This window comes from Pavona decussata, unplaced genomic scaffold (genome assembly GCF_977016875.1).
Source record: "Pavona decussata unplaced genomic scaffold, jaPavDecu1.1 SCAFFOLD_272, whole genome shotgun sequence".
In the NCBI taxonomy this organism is placed as follows: domain Eukaryota; kingdom Metazoa; phylum Cnidaria; class Anthozoa; order Scleractinia; family Agariciidae; genus Pavona; species Pavona decussata.
Window position 1 is genome coordinate 62232 of NW_028145674.1, and position 17516 is coordinate 79747.

At 40.5% G+C, this 17516-nt stretch overlaps 1 protein-coding gene across 1 annotated transcript; it reads left to right on the plus strand.

The window, feature by feature from the left end:
* Positions 1-3849: 3849 nt before the first annotated feature.
* Positions 3850-16012, plus strand: LOC146455559 (transmembrane protein 39A-B-like). The gene is made up of 8 exons (XM_085093998.1): positions 3850-4124; positions 4345-4525; positions 8001-8084; positions 8920-9074; positions 10077-10401; positions 11279-11463; positions 12332-12452; positions 13484-16012. The coding sequence occupies exons 1-8, from the start codon at positions 3949-3951 to the stop codon at positions 13697-13699; spliced, it is 1443 nt and encodes a 480-aa protein (XP_084950124.1). The 5' UTR covers positions 3850-3948; the 3' UTR covers positions 13700-16012.
* The last annotated feature ends 1504 nt before the right edge of the window (positions 16013-17516 follow it).

Consider the following 17516-nt stretch of genomic DNA (forward strand, 5'->3'; position numbering starts at 1 on the left):
TCCATAAAGTGTACATTAAAAGATCAAATATGATATAAAACGGCGATTTTTGTTTTTTTTATTCTGTACTGTCATTTCCGTGGGTGACCGCTTAATATAGGTTCGACTGTATTTTCCCGTCAAAGTTTTCGAAAATCAAACCCTATTGGACAGAATTAGGTGACGTTAATGTTCAAACCCTATTTTTTTTTTTTTTTAATTTTGCGAATTTATGCCCAGGCCAAAACTGGGACCACTTTGATATAAATTTGAACGTTGGTAGAATATCGCCCATTTCCGCTGCTGACGGGTCCGGTTGGCTCGGTAATCGAGCTAGCAAGGAAAATGTTATAATTTATTTTTATTTTGAACGCTAACGTTTTTTTCAGTGTTGGAAGGTGCGTTAGAAAGATATTGTTTGGGCATGAGGAGTAAAACAAACTTTTGAGAATTTTAGTTATTGTTTCGTCAAACTTTAGACCCTGCGGATTTGCTTTTAACTTATTTTACTTTATTTTGCTTTTTTCCGCCTTGCTTCTTTCTGTTTTTGTGGGTTTTGGACCTTTTAATCTTCTCTCTTTTTATTAGACAACCTCGGCCTCGAGAAATGAGGAATTTTCTATTAGTTAAAAGCAATTAGCGGAAGTCATTATTTCCTTCAATTCTACGTGTAAAAAAAATCCTTAACGGGGGTCAGTGGGGGCATAACTCGAGCACGTTCCGTGCGATTTTACTTATTTAGGCATTTATTCCAAGCTATCTTCGTGTAACTGCTGGCTCAGTAGTTTGTTGAATCCTGCTCTCTCGCAGTCGCGGATAGGAGAGGGCGAAAGGTAAATACCTCCAGAGTTTGGTACTTTCATATACAGTTCCCGTTCAAATCCTTTTATAATTACTGCCTTTCGTTCGCCGTGAAAGTGTTTAAAGTCACGGGATTTTTCACCCTTTGGCGGAGTTTGTTCAATTTGCAATCGATCTTCGGTAAAAAGAAAGAGTATATATCACAGTTACTCCTACAATCTGGCTGGATATTGTCATGGTCTGACAGCCTAGTACTGATTTAATAGCTCATAGCTGGGTGACCTATCCCTTGCAGAGCTTTTGGTAACTTCCCTTGATTCATTCAAAATAAGTTAGACCGTGCAAAGGCGTGCCATATCACATCTTGCTTCTAGAGACTTCCATTCAAAGGATTTGCTAATGAAGAAATTTCAGTCTTGCGCCGTCTTCCTCACGGACAACCTATTCGAAAAGCATCTTGAACTACTGTAAAACTTATGAAAAACTGAAAAGTATAGCGAAACGTCAGGAAGACCCTTTAAATGAGCACAAAGTACGTACATCGCGAGCGAACGCGGCTGAGCGCCAAGATCAAGTAATGCTTCTATTTTTCACTTTTACAAATTGCATTTTGGATCGGACCTTGGACTTGGAACCCAGTAATGCAGCAAGGCGCAAGAAGATCATAGCAAAACAAACCACAACTCGCAAAGTCTATTTGACCTGATTGTGTCGGACTGTGTGAAGAGCCAGATTAACAAGTAAGGCGAGTTTTTCTTTTATATTTGTCCTGGGTAACGTGGAAAGGATCAAATTGGCCCTGCCAACTTCATTTCAGTTCCGGGTTGTGTTGAAGTGTACTACCTCAAGCAAGATGTCCATCATGTGATGCAATCAGCAGGGGCAAGAAACACAAGACTGTTTTGAACATTGACCAGGGACACCCAATAGTCCCTTTCGGTGGATATCTGTTCGATTCTGAGACTGTCAGAAGAGTAAATCGCCCTGGGAATTCTGGTTGAATTGTAAAATATAATGTAATGTATGTATTTATATACCGCACACTGATAACATACTCTCGTGGCGTTTTACAATTCTTCTGTGGAGTGAGATCGGACTTCAGCATGTAAAGGCGCCACTAGCAGCCGCAGTCCATATCTTAACAACCACCCACCCAGCCCACACATGAATGTGAAAGATAGATGGAATCATATAGACCACCACACTGGGGACTGCGTGCCTTACTCCCCTACTAAGCGTTTCAAATTGGTGTTTTGTCGCCTAAAACTTTAGTAACCTGTGAAAATTAATTTCCTTTTGTTTTTGAAGGACAATAAATGTCGTTTAAAGTGCGAAATAAGATCAGCTGGGGTTTTCGGAAAACCAACAGCATAGGGTAAATTCGGGGATTATGATCAGTGTTCTTCCTAAAGTTTTCGGCGACTTAGACTGAAGGCCCCAAACAGATCCAAACCGTGTTAGCGTATACAAATATCCCTTATAAAGGACCGAAAACGTATCGGATAAAAAAAAAATGGTATTTCAAATATTTTCGCCCCATATACTCCCTTGGGTGGAGGGGTACTGTACGACTCCCCTAAAAATGATGACTGCGTGCAGTGCGAGGGAGGCTTCTGGTTGACATTTATTTGCAGCTAGCAGTGTGTAATATTACTGTACTATCACCCGCGAGATTGTTGACCAAATATTTAGCCTGCTAATCATGATAAATGGGAAACTGGCCCTTAGATTAAAAGAAAGAATTGAAATAAACCCATATCAATAAGGGCAATCTGGTTGCTTAAAATTTTCATAACTGATCTCGCCGTGGGAAGCAAAAAAGGTACTGAGTCAACCGTTTGTATGAATGATTGAAAATAATCCAAGAAAAAAAGCAATAACTTTCTTCATTCAAAACCCAGAGAGGCAACAGAATAAATTTCGAGACACGGTATCTGCTCCTGTGAATTTTACACTCCTACAGATTTTCCCTACACATCCTCTGTAACGAAAATTACAGGAAATATATACTTCAGTCTCGGATTTTGTTTGAACTCGTGTGTTAAATTTGGAATTATGAAAGTTACAAAATTGTACCTTCGAGTATAGATGCTTTGTTCCATTCAAACTTTTATATCTTCACCCCAGTATCGCCTTGATTACTCATGATGCTCTTGACACTGTGTGTTTATTTTTATTTATTTATTTTTTCTATAGTGATAATGAATTCTCTATTAACAAATGCCAAAAGATGTCCAGCGTCATACGTCTCACTCTGGACTTACTAACTACTATAAAAAAAAAGAACTAATCACAAACTACTGATTGACAAATGTGCAAAGACAGTTAGATAAAATTGAAAAGGCATCTATTCACAAAACAGCGTTCATGACGTTCAGTTCTGACACGTGGCAGGATGTAAGGGTGTTCCCTTTTCCAAAGGCTTCTTGATCTCTGGGGTGGAAGCAGTTCATGCGGGGGATGAGTGGAAAAGCCTGTAACTTGAAGAAAATATTGTTGTACTCATTTACAGCTGGAGCTGTAATGCTTTTTTAATAATGAACTTTTTTTCTCTTTTTATTTTGTAACAATTTTTAATAAATGAAAGACCATCGCAGTTATGCACACAACTTAAACAATTAAGGAAAAAGAAAAGCTGAAAAAAAAATTCAGGCTTGAATGCATGAACGGGATTCGAACCAATGACCTCGCGGATACCGACCGTAGCGCTCTCTGCCAACTGAATTTCATGTAGTTCCATTACAACACTCACCCTGCCGAAAATAAAGCAGCAAATAAATAAATGAAAAAAACAAATAAATAAAAATAATAAATCGACTCAGAGGTAGGCCAAGTAAGAAGTATTTCCAGCATGGTCCAGCATGGGCTCCTGGCATTTTCTTCAAATATTTATCGACTGGTGGTACTCAGTTTTGTTTATTATAAAGATTTTAAAATTTAGCTGTCAAAATCATTAAATATTGATTTCTCTGTTGAGAACGTTATTGTGCTTCAGGCCCAGTATGGTGGTGTGGGGTGGTGAGAGGTAAATATTTGGTCACCGCGACAAATGTGAGGCCGAAGTAGAATGGTCAGCGGGTAGCTAGTAAAAAGTTGAAGCAGACGGTCGCTGACTTTGTGGTTTACAATAAAGAGACATTATATAAAGGAGAGAGATTGCTAATGTAGATGTTTGGAACGCTTCTTTGGCCGTTCATCCTTTATCTGGTTGCCAGTTCTTCCATTGTGGATTATATTTTCTTCTGGCTTTATCGTTTGATGCCGGGAGGGAGAAAGTTTGCCACCCTAAAGGCGAGTTCCCCGTCGAGTATTCGTAGTCTACAGAACGCGGTTCGCGGTTACAGGTTCGTCAAAATTATGCTTGTCTTCTTTTTTCTGCAGGTTTCTCTGTTTAAATGAAATAATAGATTATCACCTTGGTGTATTTTAGAATACTCAGCAGCGAAAATCTACCAGGGGTGCTTGTTTACAGCGCATGAAAAAGCAGTAGCTTTCTATGAGGGTCATTGTTTTTTTCTTATTTACGTTTTTGACTTTCGCTTTTACTTTGTTTCTTATCTCTAGGAACGGATCTCCCCCATCCAACAGTGGCATACACTCAATTTCTTCGTTACTGACAATCCCTCCTTTATACCATTACCCCCATCCAAGTTTGCCAGTGTTTACATCGATGGGGTTCGAAGCTTTATTTCTATCGTATCTTCTGTGCGCTCTGGTTCTCCAACACGTCAACATCTACAAAACGGTAAGTGCGATTTTATTTTTCACCGAACACTGCTGTTTTGGGCGATAAATTTAACGCGAATCGCACATTTGGGCCAGCGTTTGCTGAGCTTGTAAACTGAATAATTGTGCCAAGCTGGCTTCATCTGTGTGGATGATTATTATTCACCACGCCGAATTAACGCTCCGCGAGTCAGTTTACTAACTTATCGAAAAACCCTTCGCTTTACCAGGTGTTCCTGTTCATTGATTGTCAAGCTTAACTTAAATATTAACTTTAGGACTGTTTCGATCGACTCGCATTTGTTTAATTTTTTGCTTGGAGAATGACAGCATTTTACAAATCGACCGCATCAGGTTATATTCATGGCCAGTGAGTGATAAGTGATCACAAATTGACAAGCTTCTAGAATTACGTGAATAGATTCGTCACGGAAATTAATTGTTATGATAATTATTTACTTCCTTTGAGAACTGTAGGGCATTGTTCTTTTTTTCCCTCGAGTTTTTTAAATAACACACATCTATTGTAATCTTGTGTTAAAGTCCAAATTTAGGTACATTATTACATGTACGAAAAGATTTTCCTGGCTTGATAATCATCTTGATATGGTTAAGTTTTAGAATAACCATGATCATTACCTCATGGAATTATTTTTTTTAGCAACCCAGAAATATGTCCCTTATAATGGAAACCAAAACTGTGTATACTAAAAAGGTTTTGTCATGGAGCAGATCTATAAACTTACATGTACTCTGGAATGTTGCTTCATCCTTTTCATGCAGATTTAAATATGGCAGCCAATTACCGTGTTTTTGTAGTTGTTGTTGTTGTTTTTTTTTTTACTACAGAATGAGTGGTTTCAAACCTATTCTTTGCTGGGTCTCTTAATTAGCACAACCGAGATTCCAGCTTCTCAAACTTGCCTTTTACAAAATGCAACTTGAATAATGGCATCTTGATATTGTATTAACGTTGCTCACTTTCTGATCTAATTGTGGTCTAATGCCAAAGCCAGACAGTTCCAGCTCTTTTACTTACCAAAAAAGTAAAACATTATTTTGTATAATGTTATGAAAAACACAGACATCTCCCATTTCAAAGTAGGTGTAAAAAGAAAATGCGCCTGATCTGGTGACGTGTTCATTGACAAATTACTTTTGTGCAGTGACATTACAAATGGAAAAACCATCTCCACCTCAGTGGTTATCAAAAGTAACAGTCAGTTTCTTGGGGGGGAAGGGGGGGGGGGGTGAGGATCACCAATTTCTTTCGACCAACATGTTAACAAAACCTAATAAAAAGAGATCCACTGCCTTCTATTCAGAAATTACAGAATGCGGGGCTGCTTGACATCAGATTGTGTTGTTCTAGAAAATATCTCCCCCTCTCCCCTTAATCTGTGATCCCATGGAAGGTTTGCGGGTTTGAACCCACACCCCCACCCCTCTGGAAATTCCAGTTTAGATTCATACTGCTGTTTAAAGATTTTGGCTTCTGGAACCCCTCCCCTCACAATTTTCAGGGATCTTCCATGCAACAGGTGTGGTTATTCTCTGGAACCAATGGAATGAGTTTACTTTCAATCCAAGTACAGCAACCAGGGAAATCACAAGAGGGAACTGTGATAAACACGTACCAGTTTACAAAAAGGCGCACCGACAATGACAAAAACTCTTTTGGGGAATTTATAGAGAGGGGACATGGAGGCCATTGTCTTAGCTGGCCTTAGAGTTGACACAAAGTAACATAGAGCTCTACTGAAAAAAAAAAACAAAAAAACATAGAGCTCTACTGGAATGTCTGCCTAGTTACTTGTGCCATAAAGCCGCGATTCTAGATGTACATGTGGCTGCAGTTTGAATTCTTTTCGTGATGCGAATTTCCATAGGCATCCCAAGCTCCACACGCACCCCTGGAAAGTTTTATTATAAACTTAAGAACTTAACCAAAATAACAGCCTCATTAACCAGATGCCAGGGCTGTCAACCTCACATGTCTTCAAATCTGGAGAATATGACTTCCCCGGCCAGCAATGACGAAGCGCCTTACAGAGGCGTCGCATCAAGGCCAAATTCACAGGTTCAGTTGGGGGGTGGGGGGGAGTACATTAAACACAGACAGAGACAACAGTACACATTTCAGATTTTCTTGTCAGCAAGTTAAGTCTACGACAAAGAGCAAACTTCGCCAATTATCCGGGAGATTACTGACATAAATCTGGAGACCAAAAGAAACGGCTCAAAATCTAGAGACCAGGAGATACAGTTCAAAATCTGGAGACAGCCCTGAGATGCACATGACAGCTGTTGACAGGCATATCTTAATGTTTTATTATTATTGTTATTTCTTTAGTACCTTGGGAGAACTGTAGCTTCAAATCAAAAGGCTCAAGTGAAGGCTACCGCTAGCTTCTTGTTCAAAACTGAATTCATACCACAGCTGATCTCTGCTGCCATTTTGGAAGTCCTTTATCCCACAAATGATTGCACAATGCAGATAATTGTGATTTTAGGTGTAGGCAATTAAACTAGTCTTTTTTGTTTTAATAAAGTGAAGGGGTTGAACTTACGAAGGTTGATACATTACAGGGTACAGTATTTCCTCGATCAGGTGTTTTTCTACATTTGATTTTCTGACTAGTTACCATTTTTTTATGTAAAAAGAAGCCTATATGTTCAAAATATAAATAAATATATGATAAAACCTTAAAATGAACATGATCTTTTCAATTTTAAAATTAACCTGTGATCAGGGCTTTTTTCTGGGAAAAGAGATGTAAGGGAAGTGAGGGTATGGTCACAGGTTAGTTCAAAATAGCTCCCCAAGACATCAATGCTTCACTGTAATTAAGGTAACCCCCCCCCCCCCCCCCTTGCTTTTGGGCAATACCCCTCTGAATTTGAATTGCTGTTTCTTATTTGATTCCATCTGTTTGCTAAGGACTGATTTAACTTTCCAGTTAATTAGAGATCAAACCTTTGTTCTTCCTTATTGGACAGGTCAAATGTTGGCCCCACATTTTGGAAAAACGTCCTTGGAAAAGGCACTTTGTTAAATTATTATAGGGATGAAGAAAAGAAGGGCAGTAAAGCTGCATGGGTTGTGTGGAAAACGTAATGCACTTGTCCATGGAAAGTTTCCCAACATGATACATGTCTAGATGGACATGGAACAAAAATATGGATCTATGTTTTGGGAATAACTTATTGGCAACATGCAAGAAGTGAGGCAAATCTGAGCAGGAACTAAAAGTGACTAAACGTTTCACATACATGTAAGACAGTGACTGTATGTTGACAGCTATTCAAAAGTTAAACCTCTTGGCCCAGTTGTTCAAAGAGTGGATAACATTATCCAACAGATAAATTGCTATCCAGTGGATGAAATGAACTCCAACTAATATACATGTATTTTACCCAGTGGATAAAGTTATCCGCCCTTTGATCAACTGGGGCCTGTAGTGTAACAAAACACATGCATTTTTTCCCTGTAGAATGTTCACATGGTTGACATTCACCTGATGTGGTTCATTGCCATCTTCCTGAGCCGCAGAGTGGTGTGGAACATGTTAGGGCAGGTAATGTTTATTATTGCAACAGTTTTCCCCTGTATGAGTACCATAATGATGGAAACTTATAAGTCATCAAATGGTGTGGTACTTCTTAATGTAAATCGCTTCTCTTCGAATGGCCTTACTTAAGGATTTCATCTGGATTCTAGTCTTTTTGTAAACCCACTTTTGGTAAGATTGTGCAACTGTTTTGCAGAAGATCATGAATTTGACTTCCATCAAGGAAGTAGATTTTACAGTCACGTAGTTGCACAATAATAATAATAATAATAATAATAATAATAATAATAATAATAATAATAATAATATTGAATGAGGGGGTCCAACTCGCCAAGGTGGTTTTCAGTGGAGCCCTCCTAACCTACCTAAATATATAACCTAACAAAAATATAAAATAAATGAAAGTAAACATGTTCCTAATAGTAAAAAAGTCAAGTTATCGAGTAAAAAATAAAAACAAGGTTTTAGTCTTAGTCTTTTTTTACAGTATTTGTTTTGTGATTAAACCTTACATTAACTAACTGGCTCATATGTCATTAGCACATGGGTACCATGGGACCCAGACATGAGCCAGGCAAGCCCAGGCACTCATTGTACTGAGTTATTCAATGGAGGAAAATAATATTTTCATATGAAACAAACAATCAAAATGCCTGCAAAACTTGACAGAAATAATACCAAGATACTTGAAGACTCCACGTTTTATACCAGGAGCACTGATACTGAGCTGGCCTCAAGCTCGGTGATGGTTAACCCTCTTAAAATTTTGATGGATATACAAAGCTTGTTACTTGACTGAAGATTTTATATCCTGTTTCCACCACATGAATCTTATTTACAGGCACTGGCATCAGAGGTACTGTACACGGTGAAGTATTTTGTTGGAATAGTCTTTAAGGGTGCTGCACTTATCCTGCTTGTGTCAGGCTTTGTATGGTTGTCATGGAGACTTATTCAGCAGAACAGCATCCAGAATTGTCTCTTCCTCTGTTATCCGTAAGTGCTTCATGTTCGTGCTACTTCAGCTGTCAGACAGCGAGTCAGCGAATTCTGTTGTCAGCCAGCCAGCTACAGGTAGCCAGGAACCTGCCAGTCTGTTAGTCAGCCAGCCTGAGTTAGTATCAGCAACCAGCTAATCATACTATCTGTCAGCCAACCAGTGTTCTATCTGTCCACCAGGTAGCAAGTCAGTCTGTCATTCAGTGAGCCAGCCAGCATCATTGTCTGCCATTAACCGAGTCATCAGTCAGTGAGCCGTCAGCCAGGCAATCGTTCAGGCAGACCTTAAGACTAAGTTGTCCATTCATCAGTCAGCCAGCCAGTAATCAGGCCAGGCAGATGGTTTTATAGTCAGTTTACCAGTGTGCCATTTAATACAATGTAAGTCAGTCAGTCAGTCAGTCAGTCAGTCAGTCAGTCAGTCTGTCAGTCAGTCAGTCAGTCAGTCAGTCAGTCAGTCAGTCAGTCAGTCAGTCAAGGAGCCAGTAAGATAGTCTGTTATGCAGTCAACCATTAACCATTTTGTCCGTCTCGGTTCAGCAAGCAAGTCATTCAGGCAGCCAGGGTCTGAGATTTGGGGGGGGGGGGGTGGGGGTATATTTGGGGGAGCTGTTATATATTTGGAGGCACTGAAGGGGTAAAATGGAAACTGGGGTTTGCCTTTTTTTTTTTTTTTTTCACGTGGAAAATGGATTTTAAGCACTGCAAATGGGAGTTGGCCATTAAATTTTGGTACTGGGAGTGAGGTCTGGGGCAAACTTTGAGCTGGGAAATAGGATTTGTCACCCCCCACCCTTCACTCATACTCACATTTTTAAAGTTAAACTTAACACGTGCAGATCCATTCTTCTCCTAAAAAGGAAACTCTTTTGCACATGACGTTACTGCTTTTGCTTTCCTTGTCGTAGTTGCTGGAGGTTCTTGAAGCAGGGTTGAAAACCTTTGCCTTGAAACCCCTGAACCCATCCTCATGTTTTGTTTTGCGACTTTGTTTCTCAGGTTAGTAATGTACCTATTTACATTTGGTTTCACTCTGGATCCCCAAGGAAGCAAAGTCATGCTAAAATTAAGCCCGCACCAAGAGCTGAGCCCCTTGTCACAGCTACAACTCCTACAAACAAGCTTACTAGACAAAGGTGTCATGGTCAATGGCAGTGCTAAACAGGAAATTCCAGCTCCACAGCCATGTTCACTGCCACCTGATGCAGTTCGTTACGAGACGGAGTGCCTCCGCACCGATTTTAACCTTCGAATAAAACAAGTTCTCTTTCAGTCGCTTGTATGTGCGTACTACGTTGGCTTTATTCCTATGAAGTTTTCAGAGGTGAGAGTAACTTGTTTCTGTGTAGTACATTTGTAAGAAGGAAGCATCTTAGTGCGAGCACGTTCAAGTGCAACAAACAAGCTGGCCTGTCTAGTGAACAGGCTCCCAAGTAGGGTATAGGGAAAATCGGCGAGCCGGGCGAGCTGAGCGCGGTATGGGGGCCCTCTCTCCGAGTTCGATTTTTGTCTTCGCCCTATACCCCACTTGGGAACCTGCTCACAGGCTACAAACAAGCCATTTTCTTTTTAACTGGTGTAAGGTGACAGTCAGATCATTCATTAGAAAGATTAACAATGACATTTACGGCAAAAGGCAGACAGCAGAAATGACCACGTGACCATGATTACCCTGTATTTGCCGCTCGCTGTTTTCAGTTTCTTAGTAAAATTGAGTAGTTTTGCGTTAGCGTCAAAGGTCATCTAATTAGTTTGCTCTGTTCTCACCACAAACGCGAATCTCCCGTGTGCCGTTTGCCGTAAACACGAATGTAAATCCTACTGTCTCGAAATTGTCAACGAGTACATGATCGAAGTGTTTCATTCCTACATGTACGTAGAAGAATGTGATCCCATCCAGACCAGTGTGAATATCCGGTCTTCTTATCGGTCCATTTGAATACGTGACCCAAATATTTTTCTCTGATTGGTTACGAACTGCATCGACCCCCCCCCCCCCCCACCCTCCCCGCCCTCTTCATTACTACTACAAATGCATTTTGATCGCGTGATCCAAATAAGGGTCGTATTACTACCAACAGAAGACTCAATCCACATCTGACTGGCGACCCTAGTGGAATGGGAATCTTCTTATCACTGCGCCAACCGTGACTCTGTTGTGTTGACTTCTTCATTAAACTTGTTTCCGGATCTCTTCACAGCAACATTACGTATATTACGACATGTGGTGGGCGTGTCAGCACACGCTGTTTGTGTGGCTGTGCTCGCTTCTAATGCTTATGATGTTTCTGTTACCGCTGAGTTATTGTGACGCCCTGCACAAGTGCGCGCTTCATCTTGGGGGATGGGAAAGATATCCATGCGGTCACCGAGATACTCCTCACGTGTAAGTGATTTGTAAGGATGGTGTAATAGAAATGCCGTGTCTGTTTTCTGTTTACGATTCTTGTTCGTTACAGGGGCTAGGTCGCACATGTTGGGTAATTCTGTCAAACAGCAAACGAGAAGAAGACTTCATTCGAGAGAGTGCATGCTAGAGAGCTGACCGTCAAGCGAAAGCGAGAATTTGAAGTCTGTTTGTTTTTTCATGAAAATTAGGGCAGATTTAAACTGGTAAAGTGTTGTAAGTGTTGATGACAATGAGAGTTTTCAACTGTTCCCTTAACTTGTAACTGTCTCAAGAGCCGGTGCAAAGTCGTTCCCTACCGTCCGAAGAGTTTTCTTGAACTGGTTTGTTTTAACGTCGGTTGCGGTTAACAGGAACTGTTCAGTACCGTTTCTTTCGGCACCTCAAGTTTCCAAACTTCAAACAGGAACGTCTGGCCGAGTCTTTCTGTTTCCTATTCCCCAGTAAACCACCTTCAGCCGAATTATTCAATATAATGAACGAGAAAATGCTTCGGAACACAGAGAATGAATGCAGAAACTTGCAGCTTATCTTAAACTGCTTTATGCAACGTGGCCCTGGCCACTATTTCTTGGGGCAGCTAACAAAATTGCACTCAAAGTGCGCATGGTAAACTGGTTATATATTAGCAGTCGAGACTCTCCCCTTCCCCCAAACAATGTTCATAGCCACACGAATCATCCCGATTGTATAAACATTGCGAGATATCAACATTGCGTGCTGGGAGGGGGTGCTCCGGCGAGGCATTCAGTGTAATGTTTTTTGAAACCGTCCCAAGACTTTTGGCCAGGATTGTGGGTGTGCGCGAGTGTTATGTATGCCATTGTTTTTATTATTGGTCTTGTAGATGGTCCGCATTAACAGTATGGCCTCATGGTGTGCTAGTGCGGCATGGTAAACTTCTTTACAGAGCGCTTGGTATCCACAATGTAGCCATACCAGGAGATTCGCATCATGGAAGATTTTTTGTAAGTCACAGTACACAGCGGACCATACCTGAAACAACTACTAACTGTTAAATTCCGTGAATTGTATTACATAATGTTTAAAAACGAGCTGGAGTGTTTTGTCGAAAACCACGAGGCGTAGCCGAGTGGTTTTAAACCCGATAAAACACGTGCTTGGTCACGTGCGTGCTAAGGTTACTGCACGTCATGTATCATCGACCATTTGAGAGGTCAATGGGGTTATGAATTATGAGTTATGATTTTGAAATGTAGCCAGTATGTCGCTTTTATTTTATGTGTTTTGAGATTGATGTATAGCTTTTCCGACATACCGGTTAGTTAATTGTGTTATTTCGGTTTACTTCGAAAACTCGTGAATAGAACAGGTTTATTTTTAAGTGGGTTGTGGTTAACCGGAAAATGCCTTTCCGTTCGGCGCCAAAATATTTCGCACTTCAAACAGGAAAGTTTAGACGAATGAAGAGCGCCCACATATCCGGGAAACCAATTCACCAAATGGTTACTGAAACTTTTTAGTATAACTCGCAGACTCACAAGAAACTTATCAGCATTGACCTCTAAAAGTAAAAATCTTATCTAAACGCCGTATCTTTCACGGATTTTTAAGTCTTATCTTTCATGTTTGACCGCCGGCGGTTAATTTTGCATCAAATGTCACGTTGTTACGTCGTCGCTTGAAACCTGTCCCAGTGCTCGCGCGGCCTACTTTTTGGCGCAAAACAGACTAAATCTGACTCATACATGAAGAGCTTTAAAGAAGCAAAACAAAAGGAGAGAAAGAAAAAAAAAGAAATTCCCAGTGCAATAGCCCAATTTCGATATGTAACATCACTGCGAGGCTCCGGGGAATAAATACATATAAACCCTACAATTTATTCCCCGGGGCCTCGAAGTGATGTTATTGTTTCATGCTAAATTTTAATATTTCGAAATTGGGCTATTCAGGAATGCACTCTCTTTCCTTGACCCTCTGTTAGTGTTTAATGTCAGTGATGGTAAAAACAACTAACATTGTCTCATTTTTCTTTCAGTTTATGTTTGAATCTCCTCTGCGACTTATTAACTGGATGGCTGCAATTCTCCTTCTTCTCGTCTTATATCAGCTCTTTATGATCACGCGGTCACACTCTTGGCACCAGCTCCTCTCGGTCACGGGCCTTCTCACGTTTAACTACCTGATTCTCTACAGGCTCTTCCGGGATCGTTGGGCACTTCAGGCGGTGGTGCGAGAGAGAACGGGAACGTGAGACCCTAAATATAGGCCCTGTTAGATTAGCGTGTGGATGCGAATGCGATTAGTTACAACAGATTTGGTATTTATGTAAACCGTATCATAATTGTTGCTTTCATTAGTATGTAAAGTGTTTCAGTTGAGTTTGTGAAGTTCCGGCGGGTTTGACTAAGAGCGCCTTCACACGTAAAACCCAAGGTGACAAACTCGAGGTGGCATGGGTGAACATCAAAACCACAGCTGGCAAACAGGTTGGTGACAAATAGAACTTGTTTCTATTCTCCGCCAACTTTTCCCTGTTGGCAAACGTATATTGGACGCGTGAATAACTGTCAAACGCGAGGTTTTCACTTTTAGCCAATCAAAAGTCAAGCTGTCTGCGAAACGACGCTCGTATGAGACGCCATGTTGCTATTTTTTTCTTTATTATGCTTGTGAAAGTTTGACGTGCGAAAGCAGGAGTTTAACAACTGTTGAGTTTACCAACTCGAATTTTTCAACTTTTGTTTGCCGTATGAAGGCGCCTTTGATAGAAACAAACCTCGCTGAAAAGAAGAAATCTATTCAAACTCAAGATTTTCATGTTGCAGCTAAATCTTTTGCAGTAACCGTGCACCAGAAAGGTGGAGTATAGTGGTGGAATCTCTCTTGAGCAAATTCACGGCCCATACGTTGGATTACATCATTAACTATTCACAACTTAATACAACTATTACAGAGAAAATTTACTTAACAATTTTTACAAGTTACAAAGCTATAAACTAAATATTTACAAGAGACGGTCTTCTGAATACGTATACTAATATGAAAAGGACGTGACTAGGATCGAAACTGTAAACTCAAGAGAGCATTACGATCAGTGTTTTTGCAAAATCATCCGGGTCAGTTGTTCAAGTCCCGATTAAGCTAATCCTGGGCTAAAGTGAACTTTCATTGAAGTTTGGTTACCAATCCATGAGGATTCTTGGACAAAACGTTTTTTGTCCGTTTTGACTTACACTTTTCTTTATAATTAACTTAAAATTAGGTTTTAAAAACATTTTAAACAAGTGGAATGAAAACCTCGGGTATCGTTTAGTCGGGATAAGCGTTAGTTGGCTTTCAAACAACTTGGTCCTGATATTAAAAAAATTCATCGCATATTGCCGAAATAGACCGTTTCTTTAGCCTGCCATGAAAACTTTTCATGTTTTGAGAGGAAAGATCGGACTTTACCGCCTCAAATGATGTATTACAAGTCTTTGTGATGTTGTACTATTGGCATTATGTTTAATCTGTCCATTTCTGCCCGATAGTCTGAGTTTTGCAGTGTAATTACCGTTGCTCTATTTTTTTAATCTAAGTTCTCAGTCAAACACTGTAACCTCCATTGCTAAGCTCATAGCTGCTTGCTAAGCAGAGATGGTCGTTTACAGGAGATCCGAGGTACAGGGTTTTAATGAGAACTGATTCAAATGAAAACATAATTTCTCCACGGTGCCCGGTAACTTAATCAAGATGATCGCTTTGGCCAAAAGAGATTCTAAAGCCGAGGCGTTCGAATGGGACTAAACTGATTCAAGTGCTGCGGGATTCCTTTGTGGTTGCTTAAATATGGTCGCCTTCCAGAGTGGTAGCTCAGAGAGATTCACAATTGCACTATACCTGAGCTTTAGCTGCACGCGTTTCGCCCATCCACTGTCTGTTCCTTATTAAATTCCTATAACATTTCGTTTCTTCTTCACGTTTAAAAGTACAGGTAAGGAGATTTGAACTTGATAAAACAATTGATGTTTGTGACGTTTACGCTTTCTCTTTTGGTGTATTTCTTTCCGTTGAGTAATATAATTGAACTTAAATTGGCTGTTATACGCGCAGTTTTCATTTGAAACTGCTTATTTAAATCTAAACCCTCGTGTGCAGCCGGGGCTTAATCCAAAACTTGCCACAACTTGCTTTTCCTGCTCAACCAGTTAGAGGTAAAAGCAAAACAAATCCTGACTTAACCGGTTTGTATGTCGCGTTTTTTCCACTTTTGGGGCCAATTACATTTAGTTGTTTGAGTTTTAGTTTGTTCATGGTGTTTCTTGCTTGCGTCTGTTGCGAGATGCCATATTCGTTCCGTTGGTTTGGTTTACGACTCATAGTTAAAGACCTTGGTTCCAAAGGCGTTTGTTAGGGCGTGTTTGACGCACACCTTTGAAGTATTGATTAAGAAAGATGTGGCTAGCATGCTAATGTCAAAGTTGTTGTAACTAATCGCATTCCGTCTAAAAGTAACCGTAGAACAAGGTTTGTTTTAATGCTGTAACTGGTAATTTATAGAATAATAAAAAATTGTGCGTATAAGCCATTTCTGCAAGCATTCACTGGCACATGATAATTTAAGAGCCGCCTCAGTCTTACTCCAGTAACTCCTAAAACCTCTTTTGAGGGATTTCTTGTCATCGTTGTATGTATTCCTATTCCGGAATAGAGTCAATCGAACGCATCCTTAGAGTATATGTTAGTTCAACTCCTCTCTAGGACTCCCGCCTCAAAGGATCAACAGGACGTTTTGGGGGACGTTTACTGAACAAAAAGCGCTCGATTTTAAACAACGCTACGCCTTCACTAATTTGGTTCAGCGGACTCTCCCATCCCCAAACCTCTGCGGAGAAGAGACGTTCAAGTGTTAACTCCAGGGGGAGCTGGCAGCTACTCTTGATCTTGCCGCTCGAACAAATATAGGGCGACCAAAAATTCTGCAACACGGTTGTAATTTCTGATTGGCTCATTAAGTGGTAGCCTCCCACGCAGACGTTCTTAGGGGTTCGTCACGCGTTCCTGCCCCACGTGGGGCAGGAACGCGTGACGAACCCCTAAGAACGTCTGCGTGGGAGGCTAATTAAGTGGAGGCGCGGTGGTTAATGGTCAGCGCGGCGCGTCAGAGTTTCATTCGGGCGGAAGATCGGAGGGTCGATGGTTCGAGCCAAGGTTGATGTCCGTATTGTAAATGTTTGGTTCGTTACCCTGAGACTCGGTGGCCTGTGTAGTGGCCAGCGCGTCTGACTTTCCATCGGAAGATCAAAGGGTCGCTGTTTCGAGGTTAGGTTAGTCTCTACAAACTTTACTCTACATTGCCTCTCTTCACCAAGATAAATGAATGGGTACCGACGACGTATCCATACTTTTGGGGGTAGCACTGGGATGAACTAGCATCCCATTTAGGGGAGTAGTAATATGTAGTCCTACTAGTTGCTTCATTCTATAAGGACCAGGTTAATCTCCGGCCGTATGAGCCTCTTAGTCTACTGCGTCTACTTTACCTTCTTTTTAAAATTATGTTATGGAGTTTGAAAGTGGCCCCTTGTAATTTGCTCGTCTGTTTGGCAAGGTACGTTTTTACTACTGTAGAAAAAACCGATTGTTACTATAAATTGAATAATTGATTGATACTTTGTAAAGAGAACAAACACGCCACTAAATATCCACCATTCTTTGAACTGATTAAGCACTCAGATCACGGATACTGAGCTTTATTGGAGAAATATCTTACAACCGTAAGGAGCGCTGAATTACATAGTTTCATAACCGACAATGTTACTGCAAACAAGTATCAAAATTAACTTTCACTGTAAATCAGTAAATCTAAGTTGCTTTTATCATTTGATGATCACAAATCTTCAGCTGAATCTTCAGATTACTTCATTTGGCCATCATCACGTTTCTCAGAGGACAGAATCCACGCCGTTTGGATCCTGTTCATCACAATTCTTACTTTCGTTGTTGTTGTTGCTGTTAATGTTGTTGTTGTTGTTGTTGTTGTTGTTGTTGTTGTTGTTGTTGTTGTTGTTGATATCAGCGTTAAACCA

Excerpts from the sequence above, each read along its gene's own strand:
- LOC146455559 (XM_085093998.1), top strand. The coding sequence starts at position 3,949 with ATGTTTGGAACGCTTCTTTGGCCGTTCATCCTTTATCTGGTTGCCAGT. Across the intron at positions 4,125-4,344 it reads AACGCGGTTCGCGGTTACAG|GAACGGATCTCCCCCATCCA; the intron begins GTTCGTCAAAAT and ends TCTTATCTCTAG. Across the intron at positions 12,453-13,483 it reads CGCATCATGGAAGATTTTTT|TTTATGTTTGAATCTCCTCT; the intron begins GTAAGTCACAGT and ends TTTTTCTTTCAG.